A 27,165-nucleotide genomic window follows, 5' to 3' on the forward strand; every position below is an offset into this window, starting at 1 on the left:
ACATACTCTACCCAGTTTCCCTGCTGTTCTGACATTCAGGACTCAAACCCTCAATGACAATGTCTTTTCTTCTTTTGTGGCTACACCACACTGTCCATCTCCTGCCAGGCTAGTGATTGTTCTAGCGGTCGTCCTCTCAAAATAGCTCCACTCCAGGGACAGCCTCATCACAGTTCAAGGGAAGGGAAATGAATAGGCATGGGCTGATGTACGCTGAGGGTTTCAGTCCAGCTGCCAATTTGGGAGTTTAGCGTGTGTTACAGGGTCAAGTAAGCGAGACACAGTGCAGATACTTAGAAATTCACAAGACAGGTACAATATAGGGACACTTCTTAAAAAAAAGAAAAAGAGGGAAAAAAAAAAACAACTCCCTACACATTCTCACATTCAGTCACTGTCATTACATGCATTCATGTCCATTTGATGAGGTACATTTCCTTGAGGAGACGGTACTTAGCTCCTTGCAGGGATAGGTGACTAACTCACATCTCGAACCATTATAGAATTTCTCATTTCTATTGGCATATCCTATCAAGGAACATAAGTTCTATGGGGATTGGCAGTGTAGCCAAGGTGACTCATTTGAGCTGGAAAGAGAGAAAGAGAAAGATATGGGGAGGCGGTGGGGGGGAGGGGGATGACTATGAAATTCTATTGGCTGTGTTGCATGAAATAGCTATGCTTAAATTTTATTGAGTATCATGCTTTGACCAAGAGTCTACAAGGTTTAGTATCCTTGTCCAAGGATATTAAATACAGAAGAGAATCCTTTTTTACCTGCTTAAATTTCTTAAGAATCAGAGTGTGTCCCAGTTGACTTTTTGAAAGTGGCTTTTTACAGTGGTACAGAGGCAACATGGCATAGGGGAGAAAGTCCTGGAATTGGAGAACTCAGAATGGAAGCCCTGCTACATATTAACCAGGAGACCTAAGCCTTGTCCCCTAACCTCTTTTATCCTCCATTTCTTTGTCTACCTACCTTACCTGGCTCACAATGTTGTTGTAATTATACCACCACCACAAAGGTAGAATGGCAAAACACGCTGTAAACTAAAGCACAATTTAAAAAAAATACCAGATACGAGTGTTTCATGGTACTAAGAAACTCTGTGTGGCCCTAGCAAACACTGTATATAGATGAGTTATTATGCAAATACAGCTTTTTAAAATTAATTTTCTAGTGTCTTTCCCTTCTTATGGAAGAACAAACTGTTTTTGTTGCAGAAAAAAATTTCTAAACACACAAACAAAAAGGAGCAGAAACACCCATCATTTGAAGCAGTCCCCTTTCGATAAATGTTTACATATGTTTTTGCTACAATAAAATCTCTAAGTTGTAGAGTGGGGGCAACCTAAGAATCTAAATGACTTAAAATAGTAGAAGGCATTTTTTGTTTACCAGGGATGATTTCACCCTCCCCTCCACCCAGATTCATTCAGCAATGTCTGGGGGATATTTGTGGTTGTCACACTGGGCCAAAGCTGCTACTAACAGCTAGTGGGTCAAGCCTAGGGATGCTGTCACACACGCACAGGACAACCCCCAAACAAAGAATTATCCCTCCCAGGATGCCAGTAGTGCTGAAGTTGGAAACCCCACTTTACACGTTCACATGGATGAAGGAAGACTTGGTGCCAGGTGAGCCTCATTCAGGGACACAGACCCGTGGAACTTCCCCTATCCAGGCTTTACTAGTTCCCTGTAGTGAAGGAAGGTAGAGCATCGTGGACTGCTTGGATATTCCCCTTGTCTTGCGGACCAAAGCGAGTCCTATCCTAACTTCAGTGGAGCAGGAAGTGCAATCTGGTGTTGACCCAGAGAAGTAGAGCACTAGATAAATCAACGAAAAGCCCTAGTGACTTGCAATAAAATGTTGGGATACCTGTCCTTGTGGCTAGTGTTTGTGTACACCCTTAATTCTTTCCCTGAAAGTAAACCCTTACAGAATTAATATGGATTGCTAAATTGTCCTTCTGTAAGTTTACACCAGTTACTCTCCATATATTCTAACCTACCAGCAGCAGTGTGCCCATTTTATTTACCTGAACCGTTACATGAGCTGAATGCTACCGTTGTTTAATCTTTGTCCATTTGAAAGGTAGCTATTATATTGTCTTTGAAATGCAATATTTTGACACTCTCCATTGCATTTTTAAAGACCAAGACAAAAACAAAACAAAACAAAGTCGATATAAGCCATTCTCAACCGACCAATTTGAATTCTTACGGGGAAGGTGAGTGAGGAAGCCTAGTGCATCTTTCCAGGTATTTGAAACCCTACAAACTGTCAGATTTGCTCAACCCCAGTTCTAGAAAGGATACCGATCAGACTTAAAGAAATAATAATAATCTGACCTGGCTACAGTGCTGAACATCAAAGGAAATTTTAAGGCTGTTACTGCAAGTCAGGGTCTTTGGTGGTTAAGGCAGTGAGCAAGTTTGCTTGACAGTTTATCACTGATTGCTACTGATATGTCAAGCCAAGTAAAATCCTTTGTGAGAACAAGTCAATAATCGGCAAATGAGGTACATGATTAACCTGAGACAACAAGATGCACTTACCGCTTGGGAGCCCTGCTGAGACTCACCTTCTTCACAGTCCTGTTTAGCAAATATTAAAAATGTCTGTTTCATCACTCAGACTGCTGGAGCCATGAGCCCAGTGACTTCCAGATGGAACTTGGAAGCAGAGGGTGGGCTTGCAGCTCCAGCAGATTTCTTAGAGGGAGATACTAAGGATTGTATGGCACTGAGATAGAAGTAGACATTGTCAACCCCTGGTGCTTTTTACTGAGAGGTGTCTGTAGGATAAGAAGTAAACTAGCCACAAGGCACAATAAACAATAAAGAAGAAGTATCTAGGAGACCACCAATTGCCCCATGATCATAGGAAATACATGCAAATTTGGGAGATGGAGCATGCATGGACCACGATAAAATGAGCTAAGCAAACATTCCTATGTGTCTTCATCAGCAGAGTTCCCCTATATGACATTTTGTAAAGCAAATTTATAGATGGTGATTAGTGATGTTAGCTTCTGCCCTCTCAGGTTTATCCCTTTCCAATTTAGAGCCTTTTAAAAAACATGGTGTTGTTTTTTTTTAATTTATTTTGAGATAGAGCAGGAGCAGGGGAGGGGCAAAGAGAATGAGAGAGAATCCTGATCACACTCCACAGTGTCAGCACAGAGCCCAACGTGGGGCTCCATCCCATGAACAATGAGACCATGACCTGAGCCAAAATCAGGAGTCGAATTCTTAACCAACTGAGCCACCCAGGTGCACCTGATTGAGAGCCTTTTTTAAAAGTGAACTCTCACTTTCTGTGTCCCCTTCTCTCTCACCCTTGTGTGTAAACGGCACATAGTTGGTTTTTTTTAATGTTTACTTTTTGATATTTGAGAGAGATAGAACGCTAGCAGGGAGGTACAGAGAGAGAGGGAGACAAAGGATCTGAAGCAGGCTCTGTGCTGACAGCAGAGAACCCACCGTGGGGCTTGAAATCACTAACCCACTAACCGTGAGATCATGACCTGAGCAGAGTCGGATGCTCAACCGTCTGAGCCATGCAGGTGCCCCTACAGCAGGCTGTTTCAATTACAGATGGGACTGGCTAGGTCCCCGGGACATGGGGACACTGAGTGCTCTGAACACACTGCTTCTTTCACCCTGCTGCCATCTCTGCGCCCTCTCAGTGCCCACTAACCAGTCAGATGGGATCTTCCTGGATTTTACCCCTTCCTGTGGAGCTGTGAGCTTCATGCAGAGGGAATATCAGGGTTTGACTGTCAGTTTGCAAAGCACATCACATAGTGATTTAACTTCATTTTGGATGGAGGCGTATTTTTACAGGTGTGTTTTTCAGACTCTTCCTTTCCCAAAAAATCTGAGATATGGAGAAAGGTTTTGTGAAACCAAGAGAGACTTGGTTTCTTCTGTATTGGATTAAAAGTGCTTTTGAAAATGTCTCTCTCAGGAGATCTCTTGTGATTGTCTGGTGTATCCTAACAGGAACCAAAACTGCCACTTAAATGAGTGGGTACCCCCCTGGGTAGCTACCAAGCAGAGCTAAGGAGAAATCTCCAGGGATGCCTGAGTTCTATATGAGAGCTGGTGTTGAGAGGGCTGCATGGGAGGAGGCTGTGGATGTTTTTCAAGAAGGGTAATGCTTGAGAACGTGGAACTTGGGGAGAAAGAAACTGGGAAGACAGAGATGAATAAGAGGGGGCAGGACTACATCACATATTCAGACTGCATAGACTCTCAGAGGGGCTATAATTCAGGAGTTTGCAAATTTTCTAAGCAAGGACCTTTATCTTCTAGTGCGATCAGGTATAGAACCCCATGAATAAAATGGATAAAAGTTTGGATGGTTTTATTAGCATAAATATAGTGTATAGTTCAAATCCATATTTACTATGTTAATCTCAGTATATGTATGTTTATTATATGCATAATAGAAAAACTCTCTCTATATAGCCACATAGATAGAGATACAGGGAGAGAGAATAAACTCCTGAGGGTGTTCATCTCTAGGAGTAGGTGAGGAGAACAGGACTGAGAATTAGGTTCAAAAAGCCCTTGCTTTTATCCATAATAAAATATTAACAGTAAAGCAAACTCCCTCCCCATCTCCAGCACACACACACAAAGATTGGAAATAAATATGACAAAAGTTAATATTTATTCCTTTGGTTCAAGTATGAGTATTTGTTACCATATTTTTTATACTTTTCTTAATTGTTGTAATGTCTTTCTCTTTAAGAAAAGTGCATCCATGACAAGCGTGAGTCTATTTTGAGTAAAACAAGCATTAGGAGGCTATAGATGGTGACTTTAATCTTATGTCACTCTCAAGATTCAATTCATTCACATACTTTGTTTTGTTTGCACTGTTTTGAGAAAAATCACAATGAATATATATACAACAGTATTTTCTTTAATCACTTCCCTTACAGCCCCTGAATACTCTTCAGTTAAATTGATCCACAAGCTTGAAAGAGGCACAATAGGAAATCATAGTTTCAAGGCTAAATCGCTTAAGATATCTAACAACTACTCATATCCCTTGCCTTAAATACAGAAAGAGAGAGGTTGGACCCTAAACTTAAAATAAGCTTTGAAACTCTCTTCACTAAATATGTCTCTATTTCTACCTCTGTCTCTATCTCTATCTCACCTTTATGGGACATGTTACATGTTCATTGGAAATTGCTCCTCTGGTTTCAGCTTCTAGCACAAACTTGCATTTCTTCTCTGTCGGGCATTTGGTAGAACAGGAACCACCAGTACAGCTGCTCATACAACTTTATCTGAGCAAACACACAGCATGCCAGTGTGCTTTCAAAGAAAGCCACGTGTAGATAAATAAGCTTCCTAATAGATGAGAGCTGGAAAAGTTCAAGTCTATGGTCAGAGATAGTAAGGAAAGCTTTATTCCAACATCTTCACAAAAAATTAATGGCTTTTAAAATGTTTGTTGAAGCCTCTTTCAGGTTAAGGATGTTTCATAGGAAAGCAAAAGTTGTTACAAGACAAAAATATTAATTCATCGCCTGATCACTTACAAAAACGTTCTCCACTCAGAGCTCCATCTCCATTTAACACTAGTTAAGGTAATAATAGAAAGCATTTGCTGGGGGCTCACTGTGCCGGGGACTGTTCCCCATGAATTATTTTCTCCTCCCAACATCACAGTGAGGTAGGCAGTATTAGGAGCCTACCATCACTTTACACGTGAAACAACTGAGGAAGAGTTCAGAGCTGCAGCGCTGGTACATACAGGGTACAGCCGTCAGACCTTTCTTTTTTCTCCCCTCTGGTGGGAGCAGCCTGCACAGAGCACAACGCAAGCCCCGACAGAATAAAACTACAACTCATGCCCCGAACGGGGATCTCACTAGGTCCGTGAGAGTGGTGCCAGAGATCTGCTCTAACTTGCTGGGGAAGCCTTGGTAAACGTGGATCTGGCTGAGGTAACATAGCTAAATAGGCGGCAGTGAGAAGTAACAAGGTGACAGAATCGGCACTTCAAGAAGACGATTATAATAACATAAAGAGAGGTCCTAGGACATTTGACAAAGACGTCCAGTATGTTTACCGAAAGATCCCTTTTGATTGTGTTACACCAGTCAAGCCAAAGTGATGCTGTATTGTTCTCGAGTACTCCATCGATTCGGAGATGCACATAATGGTCATCTTTGACATCTCTGAAACCAGGATGTGTTTTGCAATCAATGAGGCTGAGAGACAATGAAAAGTTTGCCATCACATTTTTTGTGTGCATTCTAACAATTAGAGCATAGTTGCTAATATCACCTGAATTACCCTAAGTCTGAGAGAAAAAGAAGGTGTTCATAATTAGAGTTTCATTCTTCAAGATAAAGGCCTAATCATTTTCCCATTTGTTAAGGACATTCATTTTAAGTGGCCTTTCATTAATTCCAAATATCCTCCAATAATACACCCTGTTGCATGTGTCAAGTCAGTGTGGAGATTTAAATATAATTTTTTTAATATATAAATACACAAAAATAAAGCTTAAATAAATACTCTGTGGTGTGCCTAATGCTGCTGTTCCCAACACAGAAAGACATGGGCAGAAAAGTATGGACCAGTCCAGACTGCCTGGTCATGAATTTCAAACTCTAGTACTTCAAAGCTGTGTTACCTTGGACACATCACTCAGCCTCTCTGTGCCTCCATTACCTCAGCTGTAAAATGGAGATAATAGTATTATACATTCGTAGCATCATTGTGAGATTTAAGTGAGGCAATCGTTATAAGGCACTTAGAACTGTGTCCGCATACTGAAATGATATGTTACTATTATCGTGTTTTTCCAAAGCCTCTATAACACAAGCCCCCAAACAAACAAAACAAATTTCAATTTTTTAAAAAGATAACCTTTATTTGTGTTTTTCTCATTATAAAATCAATATATGATGATGCTAGGAAAAATAGAAAACATTAACATTTTTTGGTATATTTTCCAGACAGTTTTCTGTTCACATATAGCAAACATTTTTACAAATACAGGATTATACCACACATAGTTTTTTCCTTGATTCTTTGCATAAAGAAAGGTAGGGAACATCTTCCTAAATCTAAATATTCTTCCATAAACTCATTTTAAATGCTTCAAAAGTAGTCCATTCTAAAGATTAATTTTTTTTAATCAATCTCCCTCTTTCAACATTATAATCCTACCACAGTAAACATCTTTGCAGGTTTATGTTCATGTATTTTTTTAATAATTTCCTTAAGATGAATTCTTAAGAGTGGAATTGCTGGCACAAAGGATTTACAATATGTCAAACTTTTATAACAATAATAATAGCCAGGAGAATAGCTGACATTGATTGCTTACCATGAGCCTGGCCTGACTCCTAATGGCCTTCAGAGGTAGGTGCTTTTACTATCGTTGGCTTAGGGATCCAAGAGTGGAGATTCAGAGAGCTGAAGTAACTTGCCCAAGGTCACGCTGCTGCCTGATGAAAGATTGAGACCATGCCCTGAGAGAAGCTGGCCAGTGCCTGTGATTCTGTTCCTCTTTAGTGCTTGGGAAGCCATTTTGTGACTGGACATGTTCCCAGTTCACTCCCTCTCTTCAGAGATATATTTGATTTATTTTCACAACCAGCCCCCAGAAGATCCTCCTATTGATCTTGGGAGGGCGAGGAGCCAAATGTGACATTTTTGATAAGCCATAGGCTAAAGACAATTAGATAAGAATGTGCAGTAAATAGGAACTCAACATCAGCAAGGCACTGAGAGCTAAAACCTCCATTTTCCTGGCCTCATGGTAGAGGCTTTGTGCATCTTGGAATAGCCTTGATATGTTCATCAGTTTCATTGAACATGACCTCTACACTGTGGCTCACTTGGTCTTCAGAGAAATACCTTCCACCCTTCTCCAGGGTTGGATCAAAAGGCAGCATGATGAGAGAGCATGAGCTTGTGGGAAGAAAGTGTGAAATCAATTCATCTATGCATTCAACAAATGTTCACCAAAGGTCTGTGATCTGTGTTGGGAATACAGAGATGAAAGGTATTTGCCCGACATTAAGGAGATGGAGACCTAATGAGTTAAGCAACAATGGCAGCATCATGTAGGGAGGGCCATGAGGTGCAGACGGGGCAGAAAACAAGAACTGAGAATTGGCCTGCTCTGGGTTGGAATCTTATCTCTGCTATGTAGTAGCTGAATGTTTATGGCCAACTGTCTCTGGATTCAGTTTCATCATCTGTGAAATGAGGACTATGCTTCATCAGGTGGTTGTGAGAATAAATGAGATAATGCCTAGCAAATAGTAAGCACCCTGCAGAGATCAATCAATCAGTCAATCTGACTGGTCTACAACTCTTACAGCTCACTCACAGGTAACTTAGCAACCAGCAGTCTCTACAGGAAGAATGGTGAGGCCTCTGGCAGAAACCAGCACGGGCACACACAGTGAGTTGTAGTTCTCCTCAAGCTACTAATCCAGATTGCAAAGATCTGGTTCTTCCACATCAGTCGAGTGATTTCTGTCCCCTCTCAATCATTTTGTAAACATGTGAGGTGGCAGGGGATTGGGATCCCTCCCCTGGGGCCCAATGCACACTGCCTCCAGCCATGTCCAGTCTAAGCACAGCTCTCTGTGGGATGGGAGAGGTGGATAGCATGACTCCTGCTAACACTACTCTCTTGTATGTTTCCTGAAGCTGCTGCCATATATCATTTACAGAGTTTATTCTTGCCCTTTGTATAATAAACTAATCAAATGTTAGCTGTGATTTTTATTAAAGAGTTGGGTAAAGGAGGTTCAAGATCATAAAAATAGTCCACCACTTGTAACCTATGTGGGATTTTAGGACAGCTTCCTGGAGGAAATGTTCCACAAGCTGAGTCTCAGAAGGCAAGTTAAGCAGATAAAGAGGAAAGATCTTTTCAAGTAGAGGGCAGTGAAGATACCTCTTGTTATGGGCACTGTGTTGAAGCTTCACATGACAAGTGTCCTCATTTTAGAAGCTGTGCTGTTCTTGAGCCATCACTCACCAACGATGGCATAGCTTTTCTTCTCAGTGCTGGCTCTTACAAGACCAGGAGCCACAGAGGAAGATGGCCCCTTTGGAGGTTTAGAGGCTGTGACCCCGTGTTGAGTTGTTGCACATTTACAGCCATGTACACAGCCCCAGCTAGGAGCACATGTTAAATCAAAGGAAAAAGTGTCCACACATCACAAAGCTCTGAGTCACCCTTGTGAGTAGGAACACACACTCTTATGTACTGAGGGAAGGTCTTGAGAATAGGAGATTAGGACTTAGAATTTTTAACTGTTCCTCCCTATTCTCAAAAATTTCATATGAAAGGGCTAACAATCTTCCAGGGAGATCCTGCCTTCAGATAGAGCCACTGTTTTTGCCAAAGGCACGTGATAATATTGGATTCCACCCACATTAACTGAGTACCTGCTCTATGCCATGTGTCAGGTGCTGCAGCAATGGACAAGGCAGAGCTGGCCCTGCCCTTGTGTGGCTAGTGGGCACTAGCATTAAGACCCCTCCAAGAATTCACAGGAAGGGTCACCCAGCAGGGAGTGCATTATCCCTGCCTTGCCCAGGCTTCATTGTTTAAGGTTTACCCCTGTTTCCCTTGGGAATCCCACTCTGAAACAGCTACAGGAGAAGGCTGGCTGAGATGCTCACCATAGTGGTTGTGAGAGTGCTAACTCACCCTTTAGTAGTGGTAACGAATCTATTTTTATTCATTTTTCATCCCCCCTATACCACCACCCCCCATTCAGAGACATTCAAAACATACTCCTTTGAAACTTGAAAACCACAATTTTAGGCTTGATATATGGTGGGGGGGGGGGGGAACTCGGGGAGAATTGACAGAACCCATAATCTGCTTATCTTCAGCCAGCAAACCAGCAAAGCCACTGCCAAGCCCAAAGGGCCCTCCTAGGAACCAGGCACGATGAACACACCAGGAAAGAAGCTCGCTTCTTATTACAAAGAAGGCTCTGGTCTCATCTTTCATAACCATTTGTCAGAGCACTCAGTCTCTGCAAATCTCCCACTGGCCTCCCATCACTGCTAAAAGGAAAATCTGAAGTTGTTCCGGAATGTCAGCCCTATGAGGTTGCCCATTAGGTCTGCAGTGCTCACAGCAATGCTTGTCCATAGTAGGGGCTCAGTAGTCTGATGGCCTGTCACTGACCACCCTTCTACAGGCTGGCTAACCAGCCATCTCCTCCTTACTCCCTCCACCCCACCACCCTGGCCCTCCTGCTCTCCCCCTGTCACGCCAAACTCACTGTCTCGAGCATTTGCATTGGTTATTCCCTCTCTCTGGAATGTCCCTCCCCAAGGTAATAACTTGGCTCCTTCCTTACTTTTGTCAGGTCTCTGCCCAAACACCATGCCCTCAGCCCTTTCCTAACAAGGGAGTCTAAAACTGGATCCTCCTTTACACTTTATCACATACTCTGCTATCTTTGTCTCACATCAACTTAATTTAGGTATAGTTTACAAGCCACCCAATGCACACATTTAAAACAATTTTTTAATGTTTTGTTTATTTTTGAGACAGAGAGAGACAGAGCATGAGCAGGGGAGGGGCAGAGAGAGAGCGAGACACAGAATCCAAAGCAGGCTCCAGGCTCTGAGCTGTCAGCAGAGCCCAACGCGGGGCTCAAACTCACAAACCGCAAGACCATGACCTGAGCCAAAGTTGGACACTTAACCGATTGAACCACCCAGGCGCCCCTCAATGCACACATTCTAAGTGCACACACTTTAAGTTTGATTCTTAAAACGTAAAAACTGTATGTGTTTGTGTCAGCACCATTACACTCATGATGTAGAATATTGCCACTGCTCGAAAGCCTCCTGTGCCGCATGCCTACCTCATCCCAACCCACTACTGATCTGCTTTCTAGAGATGAGGTTTGTCTTCTCTCGAGTTTCATAAACGGGGAACCCTGTGTCCTTTTGTGTCTGGCCTCTTTTACTCAGCATCATGTCTGTAAGATTCACCATGTTGTTGTGGTATCGGTGGCTCATTCCTTTTATTGTTGAGTAGATTTCCAATTATATGGATAAACTATAATTTGTCCATTCACTTGTTGATTAGCATTTGGGAAGTCTTTGATTTGCTTTCTTTCTTTTATTCAAAGCTCATCACCCCCTGGCATTCTATTTGCCCATAGCAGTGCCTACCCTTGGAGGGCAGGAGTCTTGTCCACATGACTTGTTGCTGGACCCCCAGTACCCAGAGCAGGGCTAGGCTCATAGTCAGTGCTCAGCATTGGTTGAAAGCACCAATATTTTTGCATTCATTTCCCTTTGTAACATAAAGCCTGGGCAAGGCACGCTTGTGAGCTGTGCTTCCAATCTTTCTCTTCTCTGAACCCCAGTCTAGGGAACTTTAGGCGTTCCAGGTAAAGCCAGATGTTCAGAGGGCTCCCTGCCCAGCCACATCCAGGCTAAGTATGTCTGCACCCCGTGAGCCTGACTGTGATTCCTGAGTCCCGGTGGTTTAATCCTTTTGTATCACTCGACCCTCACTCTCCTGCCCTCTGACTTCCAGGACTGGTGCTCTCTCTCTTTGCTGGTTTCTGTAAGAAATTTGGTCACATCTTCCCTTAGTTTTCTTTTTCCTTTGGATTTGGGAGTGTGAGGAGGGAGTGTCAGGAAGGAGCTGTGTTGTGGCCTAGGGGGTCCCCCACATCTTGCTGTTCTACCCTTCCTTCCCTGTACCTCTCTGTAGCTCCCTCTCTTTCCAGTAACCAAGCAGATTCTGCCTTCATCCTTTCAGGAAGGTCCTACCCACACCCATGTTCCCTGGTTTCTTACTTTCTACACTAAGCGGTTTGTTAAAAGGTTGTTTTCCCCCAATGATATTAGTACAATTGTTTCATCTCGTTACACATGGGCTGGTACCCCCTAAACCATAGGCACCCCAATTTGTCTTAACATAGCTGCTCGTGAGAGGGAAGAGATACTCTGAGCCAAAGAAATGAGATTCAGAAAATGAAACGCATTGTTGGTGCCAAATATATTTCTGTTTATACTGCTACTTCTCCTGCTAGAAGCTCTGTGGGCTTCTTTGGGAGTCTCATTATGTCACCACATACCTTCCTGCCCTTGACCCATTGCAGACTTTCTCCTTCCCAGGAACAAGAGAATATAACACTTTGACCTCCCTCTAGCCGAGCGAGCCTGGCCAACACCAGGTACTGGCTGCCTGTCTGCTTCATGGAGCAGCCTGTAATGCAGTGGGTTAAGGGAATGCCCTCTGAGCAGTCTGCCTGGGTGTAGACATAAACTCCACCACTTACCAACTCTTGAGCTAGTTAAGTAACCTCCCTGTGCCTCAGTTTCCTCATGTGCAAGGTGAGGAATAATGATTCGTATTCAGTAGGGCTACTGTAAGCATCAAATAAGGTAGTACATTTGAATCACTTAGAACAGTGCCTGGCCTCATTAAATGTTCCCTTGTGGTGTCATCTGAACAGTTAGCAAATAAAAATACAAGAAAACTGCAGAATGTTGACTAAAATTTCCTAAAACCTTTCCTGCAGACATTGCATCTTCTCAGTGGTCCTATCACCAAAACTCCACTGCGTTGGTATAGACTTCACTCCCACACCGTTTCCTTTGAGACTAAATGTTTGTCATTGAATTACACAAGACCTTTACCGAGTAACAACCATGTGCCAGGCACTGCTCTAGGCACTGGGGATGCTCTGGTGAGTCAAACAGACAAGTCTCCCACTCTTCAGAGGCTTGTATCCAAGAAGACTATAAATTAAAAGATAATGAGTTGTGGTTTTTCAAAGAGAGATGCGTCTTTGCTGAGGATAAAAAGAAGTAGTGGTAGAGGCATTTGGGATGGGGGTTGGGGGCGCCCGAGCTGAAGTTGCCGTGCTGAGGCAGAGGGCTGACAAGCAGGCAGGTGTGAGATCAGGAGGAAGAGTAGGCCAGGCAGAGGGAACAGCTCCTGCCAAGCACCCTGAGTCTGGGATGAGTTTGGCATGTTCCAGACACAGAGAACAGTATGGCTGGACTACAGGGACAAAGAAGTTGGGAGGTAGGGAAAGGGAGGTTATAGACCAGGGATGGCCAACACCCAGCAAAGCCATCCCCACCTTTTCTGACACCCTTTATCTACCTTTATCATCTACTCCAGTGGGGCATCCCCTGTCCTCAACCTGCTTGCAAGTCTGGCCCTAGCACTGCTGGGCTCTGCCTTCCAGTCCCTTCTCTGATCAGCAGCATCTTTAGCAGAATTACACAGCAGGCCCACGACCAGATATGCTGGAGGCCAAGTTCTTGGAAAACTTGAAGTGACCTCCCGTAGTTGTTAAGACCCTTGCAAATCCAAGTTCAGGTCTGTGCTTGGCCACCAGCTACTGTCAGTGGCACTGGGTGTGTTACTTTACTCCTGTCACAGCCATTACTCTCTCCTGAGAAGTGGGGATACAAATAAGGTTTCTGGGAGGATGAGATGAGATAACATATATCAGCACTTGCCATCATGCCTGGCACATAGCGAGTGCCCAGATGATAGATCTTATTTTTGATGGTTACTTTTCCCACTGCTGCAGGAAGACATGTGATAGAAGAATCAGGGATTCCACCCACGTAGGTGCGCCCTCCCGTACTCTGTGCTTGGATCCTCTCTATCTTTAGTCTGCTTGATCCTTACCTGTGGAGTATTGCACAGAGCATTGTTATGGTCAGCAAATCCAGGTGCTGTGTCCCTGCAGAATCTAGGGGTTCTTTCTCATAGAGGGTGGACGAGCGGCCCCAGCAGTGCATACATCTGGGCCTAGCGGCATCTGGTTCAGTGACTTGGACACTGGAAGTGGGAAGTGCAATGGCATCCTAACCAAGACGGGCAGGGCCACGTAAAGGGAAGCCAGCCCCCACTGGAGCAGGGCCCTGCTGCTGTCATCCTTCCACACTCCCCTCAGCACTCAGCCTCTTTGAAGGAGAGAAAAGAACTTGTGCTGAGCTTGAATGAGGAATCAGCCAGGCACACTTTGCCACAGACCTGGCTGGAGGCAGGAGATGAACAGGCCCTTGTGAGTGACCCACTGCTACCACTCGTCCCTGGATGCAACCAGAGACCCTGTGGTAATGTGGCTTCAAGCAGCCCTCACTCACACACGCTGCTTCCCTGCCATCCTACCAACTGCTGAGCATGCCCTGCCATCTGAGGTAGAATCAACATCAGACGTTGAGAGGCCAGGGACGCTGCCAGCACGGAGCAAGGGAGGCTGTCCGTGGGAAATGTCAACATTTATTGCTTTTCCCGTCCACATCGACCCTCAGCAAGCAGACATTCCAAATGGCAATGAAGTTATTTTCCCCCTACTCAGGGTCCTGGACCCAGTAATAACATCTTCCTGAAGGGCAATGAGTCTGTCTTTAACCTTGCCCTCCTTGGCAGGTGTGTATCTGTGTGGCTTCCAGAAGCATCTCTTGGCGGCACTCCCTGCCTATGGATGCTCTCCCTTCTGGGAGAGTGACAGGCCCTGCTCGATGGTCCTGCCTCCTTTTCTCTCTCCTGCAGCTCCTCCTGCAAACTCACTAAGTTATCTTAATTACCATTCCTCCTTGGTCTCTGCCAAGAAGTAGGGGAGATTTATAATTGGATCAGTCAAATATTTGCTGTGGTTTATTTTTTTGCCTTTCCAGTGCTCGTAAAAGTTGCATTTTCATGCCACTTTTGGTATGACTGATGACTCAAAGGCATAGCCCTCACGTTGAATGCTGACATAGGTTATTTTTCAAAGGCCAAGGAAAAATAGAGAACTTGGGGGTGGTGGGGGTGTTTATTTGGGCTGTTGTGCTATCACCCTCTGGGTGGCTTTATTGCCAAGTCAAGAGAGACAAGCTAACTTGGGAGACAGGCTTCCTCCCACAGCCAGCCCATGCACACGTACACCCCCTACCGAGATTTGGTCATGTGCCTCCTAATCTCTTCCAGGGCTTCTGCAAATCTATTAGATAGAATGTGCTATAAAGCAACCTCTTAGTCAACCAAGCACAGCATGATCTCCTGAGCATCCCTATATCCAGGACTGATCGTGATGAGGTCTTGGAACAGAGGAGACAGATGTCCCTGGTACCAAGCCTAAGTTATCAATCCTCAGTGCTGGGTCATGAAAAAGAAACTCTGGCCAGGGCCTGTGCCTTTGGAAAATGGCCTCCTTCTAGTGTCAGCCAGGCTGCCAAGCAAGCTGGCCAGCCTGCAGTCTAGGAATCCGAGAGAGCAGAGGCTCTCCTAGACTAGATGGCCTCCCTGCAAACCAGCTTCTCACTGAGCTCCTGCATTCCCCACCCTAGAAGGCAGTCTCTGCATTTGGTTGCATTGATCCACTTTGTGCTACCAGCCTTCAACCTTCCCAAAGTTACAGGAATGATAAATGGTGCTCTGTGATGCTGCTTAGTGCCTGTTCACCTGTGAGTAGGGTAACTATGTATTCCAGACTGGAGCACTTTCTATAGTGAAAGGAGGAACAAGAAGTGTCAATTAGGACACTCCTGGGCAAAGTGGGGTAAACAGACACCCCACACAAAATAGGTTGGGGCTTGACTCCATGGCAAATATGCGGGAACCCACCATGACCTTGGGGAGTAACAGGGAACAAAGAGAAGCATGACATCAAGATAGGTTCTGCTGAAGTAACAATGAAGCCTCAACAACTCATTGGCTTGGTGTAATAAGTGTTTATTGCTTGCTCATGTCGTGACTTCAGCCTTCCTCCAAGGGCTCATGCTCAGATCCAGGCCATTCCTGGCATGTGGCTCCACCATCCTGGGCTGTAAAGGTGCTCTGGCACCCTCCAGAGGCAGATAGGGGTGAAGAGAGAGCAAGTAGGAAGTTGCACAGGATGTTTTATGACAGGGTCTGGAAGTGGAACTCATCCCACAGCTTATATACCATTGACTGGAAAACCACCATGTGCTCCCCACCAGGCAGCAAGAAGGCTGAAAAAGAGTGAGAGCCCCAATGTAGACAATGATCAGCAATCACTACCACAGTGGGCACTAAGAAACAGTGTCAAAGTGGGAAGGGAAGACAAGAGAAGGAACAAGGGAAGTCCTGAGAAGGAAAGCAGGCATTGTACAACACCCCGCTGACATTTGGGAACGGGATGTCATCATGGCCTCCTACAGTCAACTCTCAAATCTTGATCTATGGGAATGTGCAACCACCACAACATCCCATTGCATGCATGTCCTGCATGGCCAGGTGGTCCACAACTCAGCCGTGCTGTCTGTAACTCTATCCTGTCCTCTTTCTTTCAATACAGTGCATTAGGGAGTGCAAGTGATTATTATTAGAGACAAAACCTTGAATACATTCCAATTTTGTTGCTTTTCAGTGGGATTCATTTACAAATTTAGTATTTTATTAATTTGATATTTAATATTTACTGATCAGACTCTGCTTGAGATCAGTGAGATGGAGCAGTGAACTATGATAATGATAACTGAAGCCTTGGGGCATGTGTACCATGCACAAAGTACTGTTCTAAGCGTTTGACATGAATTGGTTCACTTAATCCTTACAACGATGTTCTGATATAGACACAATTATAGTCCCCATTTTAAAGATAAGGAGACTGAGGCACAGAGAATTTAAATAGCTTGTGTGAGTGTCATGGCAAGTAAGTGGCAGTGCTAGGATTCTAACCCTAGGTAGTCTAGCTCAGAAGTCCTCTTAACCTCTCCAGCAGACAGGCAAACCCCTCCCCCTCCCACCTTCCTGGGGTTTACATTCTCCTGAGTAGACTGACAATAAACATAAAAATAAGCTGTATGATTGTAGAGTGTGAGGAGTGCTTTGAAAAAAGCAAAGTACAATAGAGGGTACAGGATTGAAGCACATCAGGCATTGTATTGTATCACATCCACATGTCCCACTGCCCTGTTTGACAGCCCCTGGCTTGCAGATTCTTCCTTAAATGAAAACTGCCCTCCATGCTTCTTTGGAGTGACTCAGAGGAGCCAGCCAAATAGATGCCTTCTCTCTCCTCTGACACATACCTTTTCCCAGAGTAATCTGATTGGTTGGACAGCTAGAACTGCTTCTGGTCCTAACCCATTTCAGTGCTCTTGGCCGGCCAGCCAGCCAGTTCAGCAAGAGATGACTAATGTCCAAATTAATCGTGAGCAATGGCCCCCACACAAGTAATCACCTTCCCCAAACTTTTCCTCATGGGGGTGATATCATGGGCCCCAAATGAAGTATATTCTTCTCACCTCAGCACCAAGGAAGTTACACTCATTACTCTGGCTGACAGCAATTTGTAGACATGGGTCTGGGTAGTTGGACATTTACGAGGTTGCTAAGGAACAAATGCTTTGGTTACAGAGGTCTCCAAAAGAAGCATTGGTTTGTTGTATCACCTCAAATCATTTATTTTATCCCATAAAGACAGGTGTGACCAATGGGATACAGGGTAGAGAAAAGCTAAATACAAATACTTGTTTTCTCCGAGATGGGGAGATTTTCACTTCCTAAGCAATGACCATCTCCAGCCCCCAGATGGAAAAACTGGAACCAGGTACTTCTCTGATCATTCTAATTTGCCATTAAGTTTCTCATAGTCATGAGGTACTTAGTAAAATTGTTACTCCTTCAAGATGCTGCCCTAAGCATTATGTCATGTCATCCTTAAAACATGCCCAAAAGTTGAGTATCATTATTCCCTAATGTGCAAACCAGGAAGAGTCTAAAAGCAGATTGATCAACTTTAAACAATAGCAAAAGGCAGTCAGAATTCAAACCCAGGTTTGTCCGATGGTAAAGTCTTTGTGCTTAGAATTACAGACTCTTTTGTTTTCAATGATAATGTTTCAGTTGGGAAAAACTGGCAATCCTAATGATGGGGAAGTCACATTAATAGATTCCTGAAGTTTAATTCTATGAGCTTCATGAAAGAGGTTATAGTAAATGTCTGTAACCTATAAAATCCTTTTTATGGAGGGGAAGGGGTGAGAGAAAGCTTAATCCCACAGTGGTGGTTTTTATCTGCTAGGGACCTACACTTTTGAATGTTCTCTGGAAGTCACAGAGCAACTGACTTTTCTGTGCTGTGATTTTGAAGAGTTCACAAGATTAGACCATTTCTACAGGGGTCTTATCGATTTTCTTGTCAAGTAAGAGACATTAGTGTCCTCTCTTCCTTTTCCTTCATCCTCTCTGTCCAGCCCATGGTCGAACAGTGTCCCTTCTTTCTTAAAAACTTTCCTCCAAAGTTGTCTCTTCTTCTCATTGACCATCCTAATCAAGACCCTTGTCACGTCATATTTGGATTTCTGCAATAATTTCCCAACTGACCTGGTTCTTTTCATCCTCCCCTCTAGAACATTTCGTATCCTGCCTGCAAATGAATTCCTCAAAACATTCCTTCCATTGCATCAGTCACTGCTCACGTATCATCAGTGGCTCCAACTTGCCCACCAGAGTATTTCACCATTCTCTAGGACAGGGCTTTCTTGGGTTACATTTGCTCCCCATTCCCCTCATCTTGGTAGCCTTCACTGACTACTTTATCTCTCATTGATCCCTTCTAGTTATGAGCCCAGTTTCCACTGAAACAGTATAATATTTAATTGCTGGTTTATCTGAGAGATCTAAGTCTAAATTTTTACTTGGTCACTTAGTGGCTGTGTGATTTTGACAAGTTGCTTGATTTCTCTGAGCCTCAGTTTTCTTATCTGTAAAATAGGATACAAATAGTACTTATCTTTAGGATTTTTGCAAGAATTGAATGAAATGATGACAGTGATGATGATGATGATGATGATGATGATGATGATAGCTGGCTAGCTAACATGTATTTTGTGTTTGCTCTCCTCCAGGCACTGTTCTAAATATTAGCTTATTCTTCACAACAACCTATAACATAGGTACTATTATTTTCAATTTTGTAAATAGGGAAACTGAGACACAGATGGGTGAAGCTAATGCCTGATTCTGGCTACACAGATAGTCTGGCTACACAACCATCATTCTTTTTTTTTTTTAATTAAAATATATTTTCCATACAATGTTACATTAGTTTCAGGTATACAATATAGTGAACACAACCCTCATTCTTAACTAATCTTCTATTCCACCTTCCCTTGGTAAATGATCAGTAAGTTGTACCCGGTAACATAGGTCTATGCTTCCTTATCTGAAATTCTTGGGGAGCCAAATGATTTTTGGAATCCAGAATTTGGAGAATTATAAAAAAGTTATACTTGGCACATACTAGATATTATATAACCTAGTAGTGATTAGACCAATTCTCTCTCTGTCTCTCTCTCTCTCTCTCTCTCTCACACACACACACACACACACACACACACAAAGAATGATCCAAGTTTGGGCTTTAAAGCTTTTTGGATTTCAAACTGCAGAAAAGGGATTGTAGCCTTATAGAAATAAAATTATTAGCAATGATTATAAGCATAATAAATGGTGGCTTATTATTACAACTTCTGTGACTCTTCTTTTACTGGATGAGCTCATAGTAAAATGTGCTCAAACATTCCTCAGTTAACTAATGGGCTGGGAGGGGAAGGTACTAGTCATGAGACCAGATCTTTAACCTCTTTCACACATGGCACTCTCTCTTCTTACCCTAGTATGACTTCATGGAACGTCTGGATGGGAAGGAGAAGTGGAGTGTGGTTGAGTCACCCAGGGAACGCCGGAGCATACAGACCCTCGTTCAAAATGAAGCCGTGTTTGTACAGTACCTGGATGTGGGCCTGTGGCACTTGGCCTTCTACAATGATGGCAAAGACAAAGAGATGGTTTCCTTCAACACTGTTGTCTTAGGTAGGTGTGGGGTCTCTGAGGTGATATGCCACAAGGGGAAGAACGGAAATGTTCTGGGTTTCTCTGTAGAAGGCACATCTTCCAATGTAGTTTCTACTGTATGAGAAACCAAACCAGAATCCCTTAGTTAGACCTCATAGTATCTTTCACCTAAAACTAGCCCTGATTAAAATGGGAAGACTGACTACAGGATCCAGTTGTGGTAAATAGCTTGAATCAGACAGACTGGCTCAAGTCCTGGCCACACAACCTACACAAATTGTTAGACTTTTGCAAGCTTTAGTTTCCTCATGGTAAGATAGAACTAGGACCCATGCCATAGGGCTCTTGTGAGAATCAAATAACACAAAGTCTATAAATCTCTAAACATGCACTGGAGCCAAGAAATACAGACCATTCACGTCAGCTCAGAATTTCTCTTAAAAATCCAGGAAAGCCCAAAATAAAAAGTTTTAAAAAGCCATAAAAATAAATCAAGAAAAGGATATAGACATAAGGAAAAAAACTGTATCTTCGTTCCCATGTAGGTAAATCTCATAATTAAGCACTTGTCACTTTTGGCATGTTTTAGCCCTGTTTGTTTGTTTTTTTTTTATTAGCTTTCACAGGAGAAGCTATGGTTGTATTCAAAATTTCCTCTTATATGTGCTTATAAACCCCTGAAAGGGCCATTAGTTTGAGAAGATTTTACAAAGTTTTCCAAAGCAAACCTGAAGGATTTTAACAATTAAATAAGACACAGATATTTTCATTATATCTATTTTGTCATCAGGTTTTTATCCTGACGAAGATAACAGATCCTGGGTAGAACATTTGTGAATTGGGGCAGTGTTAGACGCCTTTCACAGAGGAATACACTGAGGCTCAGAAAACTGAGTCTTCCAGGTCCCAGGATGTAGACATGGTAGAAATGGCATGGCCTTCTGGGCCTTTCTGCATGTTGTCTCCAACGTGTTTAGCTGGGCGTGCTGAGGTTCACTGGAGAAGCCTCGATAAGGTAGTGTCATGAGGAAAGACCTGGTAATGGAGGATTAAATCCCAGCTTCTCATTCCTACCTCCTAACTGGGAAAGTCACTTACCTCCCAGAGCCTCAGTTTCATTTGTGAAAATGTAATAACTGTGTCGTTGAAGGGAAGGATGATGTGACTTTACATATGGACCGTGTCTACAATGGAGCTAGTAGTCACTGAATGAGAGCTGATGGTTTTCTAGGAGCCCATCTTGTACAGCTGTTTTTTTCTAGTGACTGCATTTTCAGAACTTCTCTATTGGCCACACGGATTTCTCTGAGGGGTCCCTTGATTCTTGAAAGATCTATGTAAGCCAACCTAGAATGCAGGTGGCAGTTTGCTATCCATAGCCACAACTTCCAAATTGTATAAAATCAGGATTTGGTATTGACCATAGCATCACAGCTAAACCTTATTCCCTCTGCTAAGGAAAAATTGGTCCTATCAGGACTAGCCAAATGGTCTAAAGCAGGGGTTGACACCCTGTAGCCCATGGACTGAGTCTGGCCCACTGCCTGCTTTTATAAATAAAGTTTTTCTGGAGCACAGCCATGTTCATCTGTTGACATATTGTCTCTGGCAGCTAAAACAACAGAGTTGAGTAGTTACAACAGAGACAGTTTGGCCAACAAAACCTAAATATTTACTTTCTGTCCCTTTGCAGAAAATGTTTGCCAACCCCTGCTCTAAACTAATGTTATAAACTTTGTATCATGGAAGCCACTGGAAAACGTCTTCCTCAGTGACAGAAAATTTCCAGCATCAGATTACATACCAATGGGGGATAGAGAGAAGCAGCTCACAAGAGGAAAAAAGTAGTTTGAGTTGTTAGATAAAAACCAGCTCACAAGAGGAAAAAAGTAGTTTGAGTTGTTGAGATTAAAAGAAATCTCGGGGCACCCGGGTAGCTCAGTCGGTTGAGCGTCCACCTTCGGCTCGGGTCATGATCTCATGGTTTGTGAGTTCAAGCCCTGTGTAGGGCTCTGTGTTGACAGCTCAGAGCCTGGAGCCTGCTTCAGATTCTGTGTCTCCCTGTCTCTCTCCACCCCCACGCCCACTGCTAGTTTTGTGTGTCTCTCAAAAAATAAATAAACATTAATTTTTTTAAGCAATCTTAAGTTTAAGAACATAATGAGAGGGATGCCTGGGTGGCTCAGTTGGTTGAACATCCGACTTTGGCTCAGGTTCATGATCTCATGGTTCGTGAGTTTGAACCCCGCATCGGGCTCTGAGCTGACAGTGTGGAGCCTGCTTGCGATTCTCTCTCACTCTCTGTCTCTCTCTGCCTCTCCCCACTCACTCTCTCGCAGAAGAAAAAAGAGAGAACATGAGAAATTACATATTTTTTGTCACCTTATATTTATACTCAAAAGGTTTAGTACAAACATAAAACCACGTGCCATAAACAGCAGCTGGCTTAGTTGGTGTCTACAAGGACTCAGTGAAATGGCTAATAACGAAAACAAGTACACATTTATGGAATTCTGACAATACGCTCACCTCTGGATCAGGCCCTCTGGGAGTACTAGGCCAGTCAACCCATAGAGTAGTCATGTGAGGTAGGTACCTCCAGTATTCTATCTTCTAGTGGAGAAGCCACCACTGAGAAAAGTTAAACAACTTGCCCAAGGTCATACACCCTAATCCAGGGTGGAGTCAGCATCCAAACATTCCAGAGCCTGTGCTCTTAACCACTGGATTGCTTTGGATTCCAGCCACATAAATCCCTTTCCCACTGCACAGCAAATTTTCTGGGGGCCAGATTATCTAGTAATGGCTTCTGCCTTCCCTCTCCTTTATCCATATAGACACAGACGTTGTGGTAGTGAGATGCCCTTCCCCCAGGCCATTACCCTCATTCCCCTGTCAGAGATGAGAATAGCAGTTCTCCCCAGAGGATTTCTCTTGTCTGGACTGTAGCTCAAACAGAAAGTCAAAGGTAATCGGCCTAATAATTGGGCAGACATCTTGATAGAGCAATGATAGTAATTGGCTTGAAATGCAGGGAAAAGAATAGTGTTTTATTTTGTTCAGAGGTTTTCCCACACATACCTATTATCAGAATGTTCTCCGTCAAGAGCAGCCAGGAGCGCCGAAAGCCCCTGCGATATGAAACAGAAGGAAAAATGTTAGACGGGTGTCAACCAGTGATCACACTAAATATACCTTTGACTCAGGGAAGTCTTTTGATGTGTTTTGGAAAGAAGCAGCTGCTTTCAGAAATGAGTTTCATCTCAGGGGACAACAGAGTGGTATACTTAAAGTGCGGTGCAGATTTACTAGAGGCCACCCTCTGCCTATGTAAAAACCCCATTTCCTGGGCTTCCTGTCAGCACCTGCCATTGTTCCTCAAGAAAACTTAAACCAGGCTGACAGAAAGGAAACCTGATAATATCACAACAGTACTATTTAATCCGGTGTTGCAAAAGGGGGACTGAAAGTGTGGGTTCCTTTTATATTTCAACAGCACCATGCGATTGCTTTTTCTCTCCAAAACTGTAGAAATGCTGAGAAAATGCAATGAAAAGTACTCATCATTACAGCTTTTGCTTATATTGGATTCTCCTACCCTCCTACACACACACACACATGCATGCACACACTTTGACAACTGTTTACCAAGGACCTGCTGTGTACATTGAGAATACCTCAATGAATGATTCACATCTGGTCTGTTCCTCATGGAGCCTGGTGAGAGAAGACACACACCATGAAAGGGTGATTGTGGGAATTACAGGAACACAGAAATGGATATAAAAACCTCCTTGATTGAGAGAAGATGGGGAAGGAAGATATCCAGGAGCTAGGTATTTTGTAAACTGACATTAAGGATAAATACCTCAGCTAAAGAGCAAGAGAGGTCCTCCAGCGCAGCAAAGAGCTCCGTCCTTTTGCATGAGACTCTGGTGGCAAAGAGCTCCCTCGACCTCTGCTGCCTTATCTCTAAAGTTGGTAGGTTTGGAAACAGGGTGCTTTGAGCTCAGCAGTGTCAGGGTTTGTTTTTTTTAATGTTTAGTTACTTTTGAGAGAGAGAGAGAGAGAGAGAGAGACAAAGCACAAGCAGGCAAGGGACAGAGAGAGAGGGAGACACAGAATCTGAGGGCTCCAGGCTCTGAGCTGTCAGCACACAATCCAACATGGGGCTTGAACCCAAGAACCATGAGATCATGACCTGAGCCACAGTCAGAGGCTCAACCGACTGAGCCACCCAGGTTCCCCTCAGCAGTGTCAGTTTGTACCAAACCATTCCCAGACCTGGATGCTGGTCGAGGGAGAAGCAATCTCTACCTCACTATTGGGGTGACTTCTTAAAATGCAAAGTGGACAGTGTTATTTCTGTGTTGAAAACTGCTTGTTCCCATGGGTCACAGAAAAGAATCCAACTATCTGCATGACCTACAGGGCCCCATATGATCTGACCCCCTGCCTGGACCTCTCCAAACTCATTTCATGTCACTCCCTTCCTTTTTGTTACCCTCCAGCCACATTGGATCAGTTCTGCTATTTTCCACCTCAGGGCCTTTACATAAGCTATTCCTACTATATGAAATACTTTGTTACTAGCTCTTCACTTGCCTATCTCAGCTCACCCTTAAATATCACCTGCATGGAATGGAGAGGGCCTTTCTGGCCTTCCTCCCTGAGTATCTTCCTCCTGCTATTCCCTATCAAAGTATCCTATTCTATTCAAAGTACTTATCACAACTTTTACTTGTTTTATTTGTTGATATATTGGGGGGGGGGGGTGTGACCTGTATTCTCCACGACAGTGAAAGTTATATGAGGGCAGGGACCTTCCCTGTCTTATTTACCGTTGTATTCACCAATGCCTTTTACAGTGCCTCGCATAGAATAGTTGTTTAGTTAATAAAGTGAACCATACTTCAAGAATATGACAGGTCTAAGAGCTCACCCTAATTGTAAGCTAACATGTTAGCTTGCCACAATTTCATAGATATTATCAAAAGGCATGAAACTCCTGGGTCAGAGACAAGGGCCTTTATCACTCAGAACAATGCAATATCCAGATATTAGTATGTGTGCTGGTCCTCCAAGCCCCAGTTCCCACAGGGCTACACGAACAGGGGCCCGTGATACCCGCACATGCAATAGGTTGCATCACAGAAAAGAAATCTTGAGTTTATTACACCTGAGTCTCTCAGAATGGGCAGTGAGCCTGCCTGTTCTTTGCTCTAGAGGGAAATATTATCTTTATTATACTGGACAGTAAGTAAACCTGCCCTTTGCTCTGGAGAAAGACACTATATCTGTCTTCCAACGTGGTTCACTGTGCAGACAACCTTGAAAAGATAGTCCAAAACTAAGGCAGTGTGTCAGCTCACAAGACCTTCAGAAACGCATATGGAGGATTAGAGACATGGAGAACTGTCTCCCCAAACCATGTGAAATTGCTGATTTTTGACCTGCAGAAGTGGCTATTTCATGATTCAACCTAAAGCTTCTTGAATGAATGCATGTATGATGAATAAATGGAAATCAGTAGCCACTTGGATGTTTCTCAGCCCACCCACAGAGCCAACCTCAAGGAGTTTCAACCTGAAGCGTTAATTGATAAACATTCAAGAAATTGGCTTGATGGAGTCTGTAGTCTTTTACCTGATTTCATAAAAGCAAATACACTCATTGAGTTCTCCTCAGAGTGCCAGAAACCAACTACAGCTTGGTTCTGGAAGAAGAGGACTAGGAAGGGAAACACTAGAAAGAAAGCAGTATGCACAATTTTGCTTTTCAGTCCAGAGTGGGAGTAACTGGAAAATTTGGTTTAAAGGAAAAGCCTTCTTTACCACTCTCAGGTTACTCCATTAGGAACGGTCTTACTTGATAGTCTTTCATGCAACATCCACCAGGTCAGTGACCCTGACTCCCCAAGGGTTGGGTAAAGGTCACATTCTGGCCATGATGGCTTGTGTTTTTCATCATCTTAGTAATTTGGCACCTGAAAGTCTAAGTGTGTTTATTTTAATTTAAGGCAAAAAAAAAAAATGAGGTTGATAATAATAATAATAATAATAATAATTTTAAGAGTATGTCTTCATCTGTGTAGACCTAAGTTAACATGAAAAAGTTCCAAAATGATCCCTTTGAAGTTATGACTTAAGAGTATGCATAGAAAAGTAAATCATGAAATAAGATGGCTATGCTGGTTAGAACAAATGGGAACTAATTGATTTTCATGAAAAATAAGATCTGCAAAAGGTAGGCATAAAAGGACTTTTGTATGACCTAAAACCTACTATTTAATGGATCCAAAACCGTACCTAAATTGGTCAGTCTTACACATTTGGATTTTTCTTTCCTTAAAGCAAGGAATTTTTTTACTCTACAAACCTGAGATCAGGAACCACCACTGTCATTTGGAGACTCCTCCCCGTTATCTGAGGCTAAAGGCTGATATCCCACATGTCATACCAAATCTCAGATTGATAGCCTGAAAGGGCAGGGGGCAGGTAGGGGGCACAGGGAGGGAAGGGGACAACATTCATGATGTTTTAAGCTTGTCAACATTCAGACATGGGAAATTTCAGGTTTTAAATCCAAATAAGTCATTTCTTTTGAAAAAGCAGATGTTGCAGCAATACTAACCCTGCATTCCTGCCTGGGTGTTAGTCAGATAGAGAGCAGTGGTTACTTCCATGCATTGTCCACATTGCCCTCATCCCTTTAATTTCCCATTCCCTCCACTCACTCACGCTCGCTACCGGTCCCCCGTGGGCACTTGAGGACACTACCACTGGTCTTCAAAACTGATTACCAAATTGCTTCATCAGCAAACAGAGGAAAGGGTAGTTGCTAAGTTTCTCTCTTTTTCAGATTCAGTGCAAGACTGTCCACGTAACTGCCACGGGAATGGCGAATGTGTGTCCGGGCTATGTCACTGCTTCCCAGGATTTCTAGGAGCAGACTGTGCTAAAGGTACTTACCACTCCTTCCCTGCTATGGTTGGATAACAAGACATAGACTTCTTTGAGGGGGCGAGGGGGTACCAAAGAAGCCCACATGCCCTCCAGAATTCCACTGGGACAACTTGTAAGCCCATGCATGCTAGAAGACCTAACCCTTTAGCAAGGAGCAGGTTTTAATATATGACAATTGGCCAATTTACCTAGAAGAGCAGGGAGGTTATCCTTGGCATCGAGGTGTGCTGAGAAGAAAGATTTGCTAAAAATTAGATGGTTGGATTTCCTGTAAAAGCAAAAGTGAATTACCATCACTCCTTTCTTATAATCATTAACTTCTGTGTAATGGAAGATTAAGCATCTCAGGGTTAGTAAATTTCATTCATTCTGGCCAG

General features: G+C 43.4%; 1 protein-coding gene across 12 annotated transcripts in view; it reads left to right on the plus strand.

Annotated features, from left to right (window-relative positions):
- Positions 1-27,165, plus strand: part of TENM2 (teneurin transmembrane protein 2) — a 1,291,685-nt gene that overhangs the window by 1,090,149 nt on the left and 174,371 nt on the right. For all 12 annotated transcript variants that reach the window (XM_060634955.3, XM_060634958.3, XM_078446587.2 and 9 more), the window contains 2 exons: positions 19,646-19,841; positions 26,685-26,786. In XM_060634955.3, coding sequence (XP_060490938.2) covers positions 19,646-19,841; positions 26,685-26,786 — 298 coding nt within the window. The remainder of the gene's footprint in view (positions 1-19,645; positions 19,842-26,684; positions 26,787-27,165) is intronic.

Source organism: Panthera onca, chromosome A1 (genome assembly GCF_046562875.1).
Source record: "Panthera onca isolate mPanOnc1 chromosome A1, mPanOnc1 haplotype 2, whole genome shotgun sequence".
Classification (NCBI taxonomy): Eukaryota; Metazoa; Chordata; class Mammalia; order Carnivora; family Felidae; genus Panthera; species Panthera onca.